The sequence below is a fragment of the Sus scrofa genome, chromosome 7 (assembly GCF_054392235.1).
Source record: "Sus scrofa isolate SSC_HxYL_T2T_F1_AM1 chromosome 7, Sscrofa_HxYL_maternal_Yorkshire_Landrace_v2.0, whole genome shotgun sequence".
Lineage (NCBI taxonomy): Eukaryota > Metazoa > Chordata > Mammalia > Artiodactyla > Suidae > Sus > Sus scrofa.
The window spans coordinates 114,495,960-114,510,046 of NC_139389.1; the positions used below are offsets into that span (position 1 = coordinate 114,495,960).

General features: G+C 36.5%; 1 protein-coding gene across 26 annotated transcripts in view; it reads right to left on the bottom strand.

Moving 5' to 3' along the window:
- Positions 1-14,087, bottom strand: part of CEP128 (centrosomal protein 128) — a 414,256-nt gene that overhangs the window by 65,436 nt on the left and 334,733 nt on the right. For all 26 annotated transcript variants that reach the window (XM_084969948.1, XM_084969954.1, XM_084969945.1 and 23 more), the window contains one exon: positions 11,329-11,378. In XM_084969948.1, coding sequence (XP_084826074.1) covers positions 11,329-11,378 — 50 coding nt within the window. The remainder of the gene's footprint in view (positions 1-11,328; positions 11,379-14,087) is intronic.

The window sequence follows — 14,087 nt, forward strand, 5'->3', positions numbered from 1 at the left end:
ATGAAAAAGAGCTGTCATTGAAAGAATTAAGGGAAAAGCATTACAGAGCGGTAGCAGCAAATGCAAAGGTCTTGGCACAGGAAAGAATTTGATTAAAGAACAAAAGGGACATCTGTATGTGTGTTGCAGCTGTTCATGAAAACATTCCTTTCATGAAAATTAACACTATTTTTTTTTTTTTTTGCTTTTTTTTGGGGGGGGGACATGCCCTTGGCATATGGAAGTTCCCAGGCCAGGGGTCGAATTGGAGCTATAGCTGCAGGCCTACACCACAGCAAGAGCCACACAGGATCCAAGTTGCATCTGTGACCTACACCACAACTCACTGTAACACCGGATCCTTAACCCACCGAGCGAGGCGAGGGATCAAACTGGCATCCTCATGGATCCTAGTCAGGTTCATTAACTGCTGAGCCAGGAAGGGAACTACCCCAAATCCAACACTATTAATTAAAAGCTTATTATGTGAAAAAATTGTATTGGGTGCTTTTCATATATGTTCTCATTAAATGTTCACAAACCCCTCAATAGGTAAAAATTATTAATTTCCTTCATTTGAAGTTAGAGAAACAGACTTCAAAGATACATGTACTGAAATCTATACGGTGATTAAATGTCTGCACTTAAACTGTAATTCAGGTCCACCTGATTCAAAGGAGTCTATACAAAACAAGCTAAAAGTCACATTAAAAAAAAGTATGTATGTATGTATATATCTATTTATTTAGTCTACGAAATTGAGTAGTAGAAATACCATATGCTTACAGTGAAGTTTTATGAGCAAATAGCCAATAAATACAAATATTACTCTCAGGGCTGTGTGTGCGTGCGTGCGTGCGTGCGTGTGTGTGTGTGTTTGTGGTGGAGGTAAGAGGATATACCAGAAAACTGTTCTGGAGCCTTTTCTCAAAATTACACATGCCAGAATAGCATTCCAAAACCTTATTCTTAACAGATGTCACATCACAGTGTAACAAAATGCATACTATATCACAATAAAATTTAATGTTCAAATAAAACCCATTACTTGTATACACTTCTATATTTATTTTATATATATCATAAAAAGGATTATATTTTTGCCATATGCCTTTCTTAAGTACATTGCAACTCCTTCTAGCTTCTGGGTCCGACATTAGGCCAGCTGAACACACAGTCAAAACCACTAGGGAAACAGCAGAAGAAAGGATAAAGGAAAGGAAAGATCTACACTTAATTAGCGGTGATGTTGTGCAGTTAAATGGCACTTCTATTGTGCTGGCCTCCCAGTTCTTTAACATCTGAGCTGCAGGAATTTAGATTCATCACTGAACTCATAAATGGCCTCTTCCCTCCACCCCTTTTCCACTGGTGACAAATTTATTAGTTCTAACAGTGAAATGAGAACACAAGACTTCAGTAGTAAAGCCATGGAGTCCCTTGTAGGTAGTATTTTTCTATTTCATTTTATGGGCATCTATAGAAATACTGTTAACAGACATTAAATGTTATTTATTAGCATGCTAATAAGCCTTCACACTTTTAAAAGTAAACATTAAACTTCTAACCAATTAAACTTAGTAAGTGTAATGCAGATACTCTGGAAAAGGAATGCATTTCAGAATTAATTTTTTTAAAACCAAAATAATCACTGATTATGATAAAAGGACAAAGACATAAGAGGAGATGTTTATTAGTCATTGTTTTTCAGCTCATTTTAGTTTTATCACTTTTCTGCACAACTGAAAATTTATGCAAACATTTTCAATGTTGCCTTTAATTTTTGCCAGAATATTCTGAACCTGGTTTAAAACTGAAATTGAAGAAGCCTGAGGAGGGCTTTAATAACAACTTTCTTCAGTCTGTTTATTTAAAACCTGATGAATAAGCAAAAAGAAAAGGTGCAGAATTGAAAAAGAAAAATGATCCCTTCTCCTTCCTAGAAGTGTTAGAGATTACCGGATTGTTCATAATCTTGCATCAGGAATTAAAATCTTCCTCACATGCCAACAGCCAAATACACATACAATACTATCTAGTCACCATATATGCATAAGCTTAGAGCCAAAAGCTTTTCAAGTAGTTTTAAAGTTATAGAAAGGCAGGAAGAAGTTACACTAATATAAAGACCCCAGAGGCACTTTCTCAAAATTTTTTCTAGCTTCTCAACAGTCATTTTCTTTAGGAAGTAGGGGGTCAGTTAGTATTCTGTTTGCTAAGGAACCATCCTCACAGGAAAAAACAGACAAACAAAAAATGGGCAAGAAATTTGAAGGAAAAAAATGCCAGGAACCTAAACAAACAAAGTGTAGAAATTCTGTTCTCCATCAGCTTGTGAAGCATTTAAGTACAGTAGCACAGAAGACAGCAAATTCTAATACAAGTACTAGCCCTGCCACTTACTGGCTGAGCAAGCTATGTGCCTTAGCTTTTTTATCTGTAAAAAATGAGACTAAAAGTATCCATCTTACAGAATTGTTGTAAGGAATAAATGACACACATTTTAGCACAGTGTACTATACAAAAGAAATACTTGGTAGCTAATTAATACCATTCATTAACAAGTCAAGAGGGTGATTTTTTTTTCTTACACTTTAATGTACAGACTGTCACCCTTTGAGGTCGATTTAGCACAATCTTGACAGGAATTAACAAGTGCTAAATAAGCATTTTTTTTTTAACAGACTTAAAAATAACATTAGTGAGTTTTCAAGATCCCAATTGGGGAAATCCTGTTTCTTTATATTCTGGAAAATCAGCCAGAGATGGGAATGGGACATAGCCCTTGAAGTGAGAACTATGGTTTCTTTTAGTGGTCTCCTACTAATACTTAGAATCTCAGAGAATTGTTTTATGAGTCAGTGGAAACTGTTTCAACCGGAAATATATTACTGCTGAACAACTGTTTCCAAATCTGTTGTACATCACAGTCATTACTTAGAATATCGCTTTTCACAACCGTCACTGTTATCAGGAGACAGAAAACAAAAGAGAGAACAGGATGTTATGGCCTGACTGTTTGTGTCCCCCCAGAATTCACAAGTCGGGGCCTCTGAGAAGTCATGAGGGTGGAGTCTTCAGAAAAGGAATTATGCCCTTCTAAAAGAGACCCTAGAACACCCTCTGCTTGCTATGAACAGGGAAGCAGGCCAGTTACTGAATCTGAATCGGCCAATGTTGAACACAGGTGGTTAATCTTCCTTGATCTTAGACTTCCCAACCTTCAGAACTGTGAGAAACAAATGTTTCCAGTTCAAGCCACTCAGTCTATGGTGTTTTTGTTATAGCAGCTTAAATGGACTAAGACACATCATTATCTATCACGACATGAGAGGAACAAGCAGATACATGTTATGGAGTATGGTCTTAAAACAATCACTAAAACTGCAGCCCAAATAAAATTGCCCCAAATTGTAAGAAGACAGTTGACTCTGGAAACATGGTAAAAACTCCCAGACAAGCTCAACTCTACAAAATATCATAATATGCTTACATGGTTTTCATTTTTCACAAGAAAATGTAAGCTACTCTTTATGTCAGGCCCAGTGCCCAAGGAGCCCAGAGCTTGGACTCTGATAAAGGCACCAGGGGATATTTTCTGAAAGTGCTTCTTTTTATAGTGTCAAGTGGTGTATGGAAACAGATAAAATAAATTCCCCCCTTGTGGGAGCAATTTACAAAATCTGTAACACATACTTGGTTCATTTTCACTACCAAGTTTTTTAGTAAACTTTCTATCACAGAGTAAAATTTGAGCTTTTGAGTTCAAAGACTACATTTTGTCTTTGCATTTTAAAATGTTTCCAAATGATGTCTGTTTTTTAGAAGCTTTTTAAGAAGCTTGATTCAAGGAGACTGCTGAATCTTGAGGACTTACGCTCTGTGTCCCTCTGGATAAACAAAACCAGCCACGGTTTTATATTTTTTATTCTCAAAAGAAAATGATCTACTCAATCAACTTCCATACACTCAGATACAAGAATACTTCATTCTCAGGGTATTCTATTTTCCAGTTTTATTCTGTCATAAATTTGGAATTAAAATTAAGTTGCAAATTTCAGGTAAAATAGGGTGATAAAATTTAATGATCACTAAAATTTCAAGTTGAATCTATTTTACTGGGCTTGGTTTTCTGCTCTCCTGAGGCCTCTTGACATAGTAAATTGAAGTGTGCAAATCTAATTGGCTGAGACCCTGCTTGACCCTAATACAGACTGCTAACGTTTTATCTCTGTTGAGACCCTCATACTAAATTTAAGGCTTGGTAAGTCTCTTCACATTTTGAGAATATAGAGATTTTACTGAGCCATTAGGTCACCTAGGCTTGAAAGGGGCAAGGTGTTGTCCAACCCTCCATCCCCCATGTTTTGTTTTCATTCATAGCTTAGGACAGTTTTTTAATTATACATCAGAAAAAGAAACAGAGATACACGGTAATGTGCCTACATTTTGAGGAATGCATCTTGGGAAGAAAAAGTACATATGCATTGCATTTTGGTTTCTGGAATTACAGAAGTTCCATTCTAGCTCTCATGAGTCATCTGGGGGATGAGCAGGATACTGATTTACCTTCCAGTTTCATAAAGTTTTAAATGGTCAGTCCCAATTTATCAATTTATTGAAAGAGAGACTTGTAAAACTGTACTTTAGTATCTCCCAAGCAAATGAGAACCTCTGGGGAAATATAAGAATTGCTTTCGCCCACCCTTCAACTCTTCTGGAGATCCAGCGTTAGAATGCAGCGTTCCACTTCACTTTCACTTCCCATCCCTGCTTTCTACCCACAAAACCTCCAAACCCCTCCGAAGTTTGAAAATTCAGGTTGGGGCATTCTATAATCAGGCAGAAATGACTGACAGCAAAACCACAGGAATTATCCAGTTGGTCTGTCACTAGCCCAGTTTATCAAATGGTTGTTTACTAGGAGGGCTGGCCACTTACTGGGACTACAGAGAGGTTAATATTCTGGACTGTCAGCCTCTGCCAGGGCAATTTGTTTGCCCATGTCAGCTTTCTGTCTTCGGTGGTTTTCCTTGCCCAGTTTATCGCCAGCAATGTGACTGCCAACTTTATACCGGAATTCTTTTCCATATTATAATACACCTATATTAATACTTATTAGACTTGTTCCAAAAGGACTAAAAATCCGAGCTCTATTTTTCCTTCAAAACACCACACTGCCATAGGCTACTCTGGAAGTAGCTGAAACGAAGTAATGACTGAGGAAAAGATTATCTTCTCCTTCTGGCTCATTTAAAATGCTTTTGCCTAAGCACTATTTAAATGATGAAAACAAAATCAAACACCTACCCTTCCACTCCCAAAGTGTTTCTAAAAAATAAGTCAAATCCTTCAAATGGAAGATCCCAGACTATTTCTAACAATTATCTAGGAGAGAAATTAAACATAATTATGGTCCTCTCAAAAACAAGTCAATAATGTACTTTATATCCTTCAATGACATAGGTTCTGAAATGTCTCAGAAAAAAAAAATGCTACTTAAAAAAAAAAAAACACAAACCCAATTTTAAAAAATTAAATGAAGGGCTCAGCTCATTTTAAATGAAAGTACTGATACTGAAGAAAGTGTCCAGAAATACCTGTGACATTTATAGATCCTACAAAAAAAAAAAAAAAAAAGAACCCTTTTTCCTCTTAAAATAATAAGACTGATATTCATATGTAGCCCAAAGAGTCAATTTCTTTATGGCTGCATTGTGACTTTTTTCACTTTTTTGTTAGTAGCTATACAAAGATGTAATACTTCCTTTGGCAAAATCCTAGTTGCCCAGTGGAAGAGAGAGGAGGATGGGAAAAGAGGAGGCGAGAAAGAGGGAGAAGGAGGGGGAAGGAGTGGCCCACTTGAGGGCAGGCCTCCCTGAGGGCAGGGATGTTTACTCTTTTAATGCCCAGCATGTAGCAAGCACTATATCTGGCACATAGTAGGTATAAATAAATAGTCTGTGTGTGGAATTCACATTTATGAAGGACCTGTCAGGCATTGAGGTTTATATATTTCTTTTTTTTCTTTCTTTTTTTTTTTTTTTTTTGTCTTTTTGCCATTTCTTGGGCCACTCCCGCAGTATATGGAGTTTCCCAGGCGAGGGGTCGAATTGAAGCTGTAGCTGCCAGCCTATGCCAGAGCCACAGCAACGTGGGATCCAAGCCGTGTCTTCGACCTACACCACAGCTCACAGCAATGCTGGATAGTTAACCCACTGAGCAAGGGCAGGGATCGAACCCGCAACCTCATGGTTCCTAGTCGGATTCGTTAACCACTGAGCCACGATGGAAACTCCCTATATACTTCTTATCATAGTTAATTCTCTCAACAGTACTATGAAGTTGGCATTATTAATGTTCCCAATTTATAAACATCAATACTTCCTCAGAATGATCTAAAGATGACCTAGTAAAAGAGAAAAATGAATAGCAAAAATCATGTTCATAATCATCTATTTTTTAAATCTCATTTAAAATAAAATGAAAAGTCAGTTGATGGTAAGTGAGCGTAAGAGGAGAGGCATATGCATTTTCCAGATACTCTGTTAACTGACCATCACAGGTAGCACTTGGAAGCAATTCATAATTGAGCATGATACTCTAGGAGTGCCTTGCATTCATATGTTCACAAAGTGACATGGGAAAAGCAAGAAGCAGAGGAAAGGTGAACCAGTAGGTTGGTAATTTTAAAAATAAAGAAAAAAACAATAGCAGCACCTACTACTAACAGCTATCACAAGTAAAGTGTCAATCACTTAATACTTTTCAACTAAATTGAAGAAAAATGGATTACCTTTTGTGTCTATTTAAAATGATCTGCAGTGGATTAAATGTACCTCAAACCCATATGCAAATAGGACTGTGATACTGCGCCACACATTTATAGTCAAAGACAATACTTTGTTTTTAAGAGCAGCACACAATGTAACTGCAAATGAAAGTCAGAAGAAAAAAAAAGAAAAGAAAAATAAAGAGCCAATGTTAAGCTCCAAGGAAGAATTTTGGTAATTACCAGCTGCATTGTAAAAATCACTGTCGGATATGTTTATCTCCATTGTTTGTGATTCCTCTGAAGACTGAAAACACTCTCCTCTCTGCTGTCGCCCCAACTTGCCATTTTATCCTTTTCTGTCCCTGCTAATTCCTACCACTCTGGCCAAATTACTCTTATTGACCTTTTGTTTCAATACTACATTCAAGGAGCAGTATTACGGAAGGAGGGAGAGTGAAAGTGTGTGTGTACAGGAATTATAGAATCTGGAAGTTGTATCTGAATTTTTTAAACAAAACTGAACACTAGGACAGGTGTGGTGGTTGTTTATTAATGAGTAGATCTTAGAGAGAACCAGGAACAGGTGCTGTATAAATAAGACATCAGTAGGGTGGTATTCATTTGTTTATTCAGTCAACAGAAATTTAGTGAGCATCTAATATGGTGAGGCATTATTCTACCTAGTAGATAATTGCAAAAGTGAATGACTTGCTTCATAGGTATGATAGAAATTACAAAGTTTTAAAGTCTAAACCCCTTAGCTAAGTGGATTCAAGGATTAAACACCTATTTTCAGTTTTACTGATTATTTTCCCTTAGACATATTATATAAGCTTCATGACACTATGCTCTGTAGAATTTACTTTCTTTAGGTCTTAGACTCCTTTGCAAGATTTTCACCCTTAGCCTGCTATTTAAGCTTTATTCCCTAAGGTTAAGTTTTCATTTCTTTATTCTACGTACTTCCTTGAGACTTCTCATTGGTTCTATGACTTTCAATATCATCTATATGATATGGATACCAGATTTGATGACACCAAATTCTACATATCCAGTTCAATCTATAAATCTTTCTCTGCCACTTGGATATTTCAAGGCATCCAAAGTCACAATACCATAAAATTGAACTAATCAACTTCCCCTTATCTCACTGACTAGCATAACCATCCATGAAGTTGCCCAGTCAAGAAACCTAACAGTCATGCTTAACTTCTTCCTTTATACTTCCTAATAAGCACTCTCAAAGCTCCCTAAGTTATTATAACCCCAAATTTATTAGGAAACCACCCAATCCTCTTCACACTCTCTACTATTACTCAATCCAGGTCACCATCATCTCTCGCCAACATTTGCTTAATCACTTTCCCTGGTTTCAATCTTGTCTGCACCCAATGATTTTAGACTCTGTAGCAGATACTTTTTAAAAATGAAAATTTGATATTTTTCTCTTGTTTCACACCCTTTACCAGTTTCCCTTATACTGAAGATAACATCTTAACCCCTTTATAAGAATCTTGAGAACTCTGTTTACCTTACAAACTCTTGCCTTGCCTCTCCTTTCTCAGATACTACATTCCATTACTGAAATTCTTTCAGTTTCTTCAACATGAAATTGATGCTCCCTTTCACCTCAAGCCGTCACATTGCCTAAAACTATTTTTTTTTAACATTTACTCTAAACTCTTGTTTATCATTTAAATATTGGCTTCCTCTGGGAAGCCTGTTTAGATTGCCACTCTAGCCCTGCTCATCCTCTCCACCTTCAACCCCCTTTACTTGCACCCGACCCACCCTTATCTTTACCAAAGACAGGTACAGTTATATGTTCCTACAATAATGTATATATCCCCTCTAATATTTTTAAAATATTTTATTACCAATGACTATTTAAAGTTCTTTTGCATTAATTCTGATATAAAGGGTAACAAACTACCCAGTATAAGCAGCTTGTCCAGTACAGTGCCTTGCACAGACCTGGTGCTCAATAAATATTTGTTCGGTAAGCAAATGGAGCATCTTTTACTTACAGGAAACTGCTAAGTGTTTAGAGATAAATAAACACGACCATCCATAAGGAGGATAACATTAAATGCAGAATGGCTGTTACACATAATTATATGATGATAATGAGTAAATAAAATTGACTTCAATTTGGATACATGGGGATTTGCTAACATTGCTAAATTGGAATATTTAGCTCTCCCTTCTGGGATAATCTAATCCACACTAAACACTTCTGGAAGACAGGTTTATGATTTTATATTACAGATGAGAAAATAGGCACAGCAAAGTTAATTGAGTTACTCAAGGTTACCCAGAGCCAGGGCTTAAAAGTCAAAGTTGTCAATCTTCAATTCTTAATGCTAGCATTAAAAAAAAAAAAAAAAAAAAGATTTTGTCTTTTATTCCCCCAAAGTCCTATTTTGTGATTGTAAGACTTCAACCCACATACTTTATTAGTTTTCTCAAATATTTCACCTGTAATATTTGTGTTTGAATATGGAAACTTAGGAATGTAGGCACTTTTCAATGGGTTTTCTTATAGTATTTAAAATTAAAGGCTCTCTAAGGAAGACAAATACCACATGATATCACTTATGTGTGGAATATAAAATATGGCACAAATGAACCTATCTACAGAACAGAAACAGACTCACATACATGGAGAACAGACTTGTGGTTGCCAACGGGAGGGAGAAGGGAGTGGAATGGACTGGGAGTTTGAAATCAGTAGATACAAACTATTACATTTAGAATTGATAAGCAATGAGGTCTTACTATTTGGCACAGGGAACTATACCCAGCCTTTGGGATTTACCATAATGGAAGATAATATAAGAAAGGGAATGTATATATACATATGTATGTATGACTGGGTCACTTTGTTGTACAGAAGAAATTGGCACAACATTCCAATCAACTATACTTTAATAAAAAATTTTTAAAAAGAAAGGCTTTCCATGATATGTCTATACAATTTACACTCTGAGAGATATTAAGTTCCTCCTTTGTTCTTAATAAAGTATAAGCACTAGGCACTAATTACCATGACAAAGTGCCAACAATGAACTCTTCTGCTGTTGGACATCATACTGGATACTCTATTCATATAAATGTCCATAGTTAGTTGACTGGTGCATTCTATTGTACTCAGTGGACATTTTGGTAGAAAATGCTGCCAGTACTTAATAAATATTTGAGAAGCAACATAGGCTATTAAATTTAACAGGATTCCTGGCTCCAACACTCATATTGGAAGAAATAAACTCAAAAAGATTTATGATGCCATTTCAAAAGGTCAGATAGGTACTAAGTATTCAATAAATATGTTTATATGTGTTATTCTGGGTCCAATGGTAAACATAATGCATCAAAAACCTTTATTACCTTCTCAACATATACAATTAGTGTGCATACCTTTGCTTTTTATAACAAGTATTGCTGATATAAAGAGATAGGACAGGGCAAGTACACACTGGAGATTTTTTCCTAGCCCCACAATGAACTAACCAGGGCTTTCTTTTTATACCTAACCACAGCACAAGATATTAAAAGAATTTAATCTGCACAAACTGGGACAAACAAATGCTCTTCTTAGGTATGTAGATCTATATTCTTCTTAATCATTTTCAGATCAGTTATACAATTTTCTCTTAACAGATATACCATCAAGTAGAAGAATCCCCAATTACAGAAGTTTTCCCTTGCTCTTTGGGCTTTGCTCAGCCCATCCTTTGTTTGCCAGAAGCAAACATCTTTACCACTAAGGCACTCAAGCCAGCTCATTAAACCCCTCTCTAGTCACACCTTGCAGCTCCGGGCCCAGGAAGAACTCTAAATGTCCAAAGTATTTACTGTTCTTAATCCTCAACGTGACGTTAAGTGAATTGGTTCTGTCATGTGAGTATAACTGATTATGTTTCCCCTAATAAAGTCAGACACTCAAGTTACCCATTTGTAAGTTAGTCCAATGTTAAAGGAAGAGAGAACTTCTGTCAGAGGCCGAGTTAACATCAATTGATCACACCACAGGAATGTCAATTAAAATTCTGGTGCAATCTTTCAAACATAATTTTCTAGTCCAAGAAATGTGTATACATCTACAGTGAATTAAGAGCCATACAAGGTAAGTGTGAAGCTCAGTATATGTGCTAATATTTTTGGTTGGTCACTAGCGGATGATGTTTGCGGAGTCAGAATATTTGACTTTCACATGAAAATGTAGATTCCATAAATTCATTCTCATTCATCAGCCCGGTTTTTGAGGAAAGGACTTTGCAAAGATGTTGCTTTAACTTGCTAATGCTACAGTTCCTATTAAGCTATACCAAGGAATAAAGTTTCCTTTCATGAGTGGCACAGAGACTAAGATGGCTTCCTGCTCTCAGAGACTATGACAGTCCTCCAACACTTCCAAAAGGAAGAAAACTCCAACTTGGATTTTAAAGACCTGATTTTTTTTTTTTTTTAAACTCCATTGCCATAGTGGTGAATGTGACTCTAATAAAGGCTAACAAATTAAAAACAAATGTTTAAACTGGAAGATAACTGCTCTATTGGAGAATTTATTTTACCTGCAGAGACTCCATTTCTTCATCTTTTCTGTGAGTCTCCTCCAGCAGATCTACAATGAGAAAGTAAAATATCCATCAAAATACAATGTGAAAATGTGTTAACCTCTTATTATCAAACTCAATTCAGTCAGTAGCTTGTATAAACTGTTGCCTGGAAAGAGAATTTTACGTTTAAGCATGAGAAACAACATAATAGAAATGCCCTCTGATTCCAACTGATGAAATGTGGCAAAGATCCGGACTCAGCCAAATCTAAGCTAGCTGAGAAGCCCTGGGAGGTCCTAGGTCCAGTGGAGATAACAGAAAATTACACCAACTCAATTACATATCCAAAGTAATACCAATGTTTTAAGAATTTGGTCAAAGTCATTCCAATGTTTTAGGAATTTTGAGCTTATATAAACTCAAAAGCAACACAAACTTTTCTTTTAAAAAAAGATTTTTTTCTTTTGAAAGAAAAAAATAGAAACAAACCATTTGTCCTTAAAATAAGCTCCCAAGCCAAGTTCCACCTCCAGAGTCAATTTTTATAACCAAATTAAAACACCCTGAAATAATGGGCGTTATTAATGGAAGCAGAATGCTCCCTTAACTGTATAGTCATATTAACTATCATTTCACACTGCGAGGGTGGAAAGCATTGAAGCTACACCTGACCAGCAGTCTGGCACCACCTCAGAGAAATCAGTGGCTGGAAGAGAAGGTAGTCAACTGAAGTCTGTCTAAATGAATGTGTATAGATAGCCATGGTGTCTCAGTGCCCTATATTAATTTATGAACTTGCTATAAAGGAAGATGTATTTGTCAAGAAGAATTTTCTGCCTGCAGCTATACTACCCTGTGCTATGATCTTATTAGATCTCACAAATGTAAAGAGAACTGGGCTGACTTAGAACTTGGATGAAAACTGGCAAGAAATACCTACAGCAGCCCACATTAATATTAGTGTTTGCCTTAGTCTGTGATTGATATAGCTTACCAAGAGGCTGTACTGCATGAAAGGAAAATACAATGTACAAAAATTCAATATGTATTCCAGAAAGACAAATGCAAATGTTTCTAGCAAGTGCTACTAGATGGAACATAGTGGGTAAACCAAGTCATGCTGTAATATGTCATAACTGGGCAGGCAATACCCAGAAACTTCAGGAGACCTGGTAGATGATATAATTGATGGTATTGGTCCTTTGAGACTGCAGAGCTAGGAGAAATACAGAGAAGTGGCAAGTAATTCTCTCAAGACAAAACATACTGGGTTTAAGGATGAGTTAGCTTTTGCTCTGTACCTATAGATGGCTGACGTTGGTTCCCAAAACACCCACGCTCAGAGTTATGTCAAGAAAATTATAGGAGAATGCTATTGAATTAAGATGTATTTTTAAGGAGATTTTGTTGGCACATTAGGATTTTTAGCTATACACTACAGACACCAACTTGGGGTGTGGTGATTAAGCACCTTCAATCGTTCCTCTTCCTGCATCCTTACTCATCTGCCTTGTCACATTATAGCTACTTTCATTAAGAAGTCAAATACATCTTGCATCTAGGCCTACTTACGGACTTGATTTAGTATACAGAAAATAGCAGGAGCAACTCTGTGTCAATTTGCATTGAGGGTTCATTCTATTTTCACTTTTCCACTTGGAACTCTGCTACTACCTTAGGAGCAAGCCCAGGCCAGCCTGCCAGATGACAAGAAACACATGGCTCAGGGCTCTTTCCAGCCCTGAAATCCTGCAGGTTGCCCCAACAGATAGCCAGCAAATATCCAGAAGCAGAGTTGCCCACCTGACCTAAAGATGAACACAAATACCTCAGATGGGAACCCAACTGAGACCAGAAAAACTGTCCAGCAGAGCCCAGTACCAATTCCAAATCAAAAAATCATGACCTAAAAGTAAGTGGAATTGGGTATGGTTTGGTACCCAGCACTTGCTAACTGATAGCAATCAGTTGCTAACTGAACAGCAAGCATTTGTAATTTATTAGAGGGTAATTGATATAACAGACCTAATTATAATAGATAACAGAAAAAAGAGTCCAGAATGGAGAGAGTAACTGGTCTGGGTGGAGAGGGGTATAGGTAACATGAACTACTGGGCATTTTATCCCGAGTGTATTTGTATTACTCTACTTAAGATGAAATTCCATAAAGAGAAGAGCTAATGAGACTAGCTTAGATCTCTTGCTTACTGCTTGGCCAAGGTAAAGTATGAAACAATTTCACCAACAATTGCAAAAGGATTGAATGAAGAAGAGAAATGAATGTTTCCAAATATCTGAGTACTATTAACAAAAGGAGGAGGTATGGATGTCAAACAGACAAAACAGCTGCCTACTCTAACTGGTTTCAGTAATTGTGGCTTCAGCCTGAATCTCTTCAATATTTGTGAGACGTAAGCTGTTTAAATATCTTGGCTATTTAAATAATGTTACAATAAACATGGAAGTGCCCATATCTTTTTGAATTAATATTTTCATTTTCTTCAGATAAATACTCAGAAGTGGAATCACTGGATCATATAGTAGTTCTATTTTTAATTTTTTGAGGAACCTCCAAACTATTTTCCATAGTGACTGTAACAATTTACATTCCCACCAACAGTGCACAGAGTTCTCTTTTTTTCACATCCTCTCTAGCATTTGTTTTTTATTGTCTTCTTAATAATAGCCATTCTAACAGGTGTGAGGTGATACCTCATTATGGTTTTGATTTTCATTGCCCCGATGATTAGCGATGTTAAGCATCTTTTTATGTG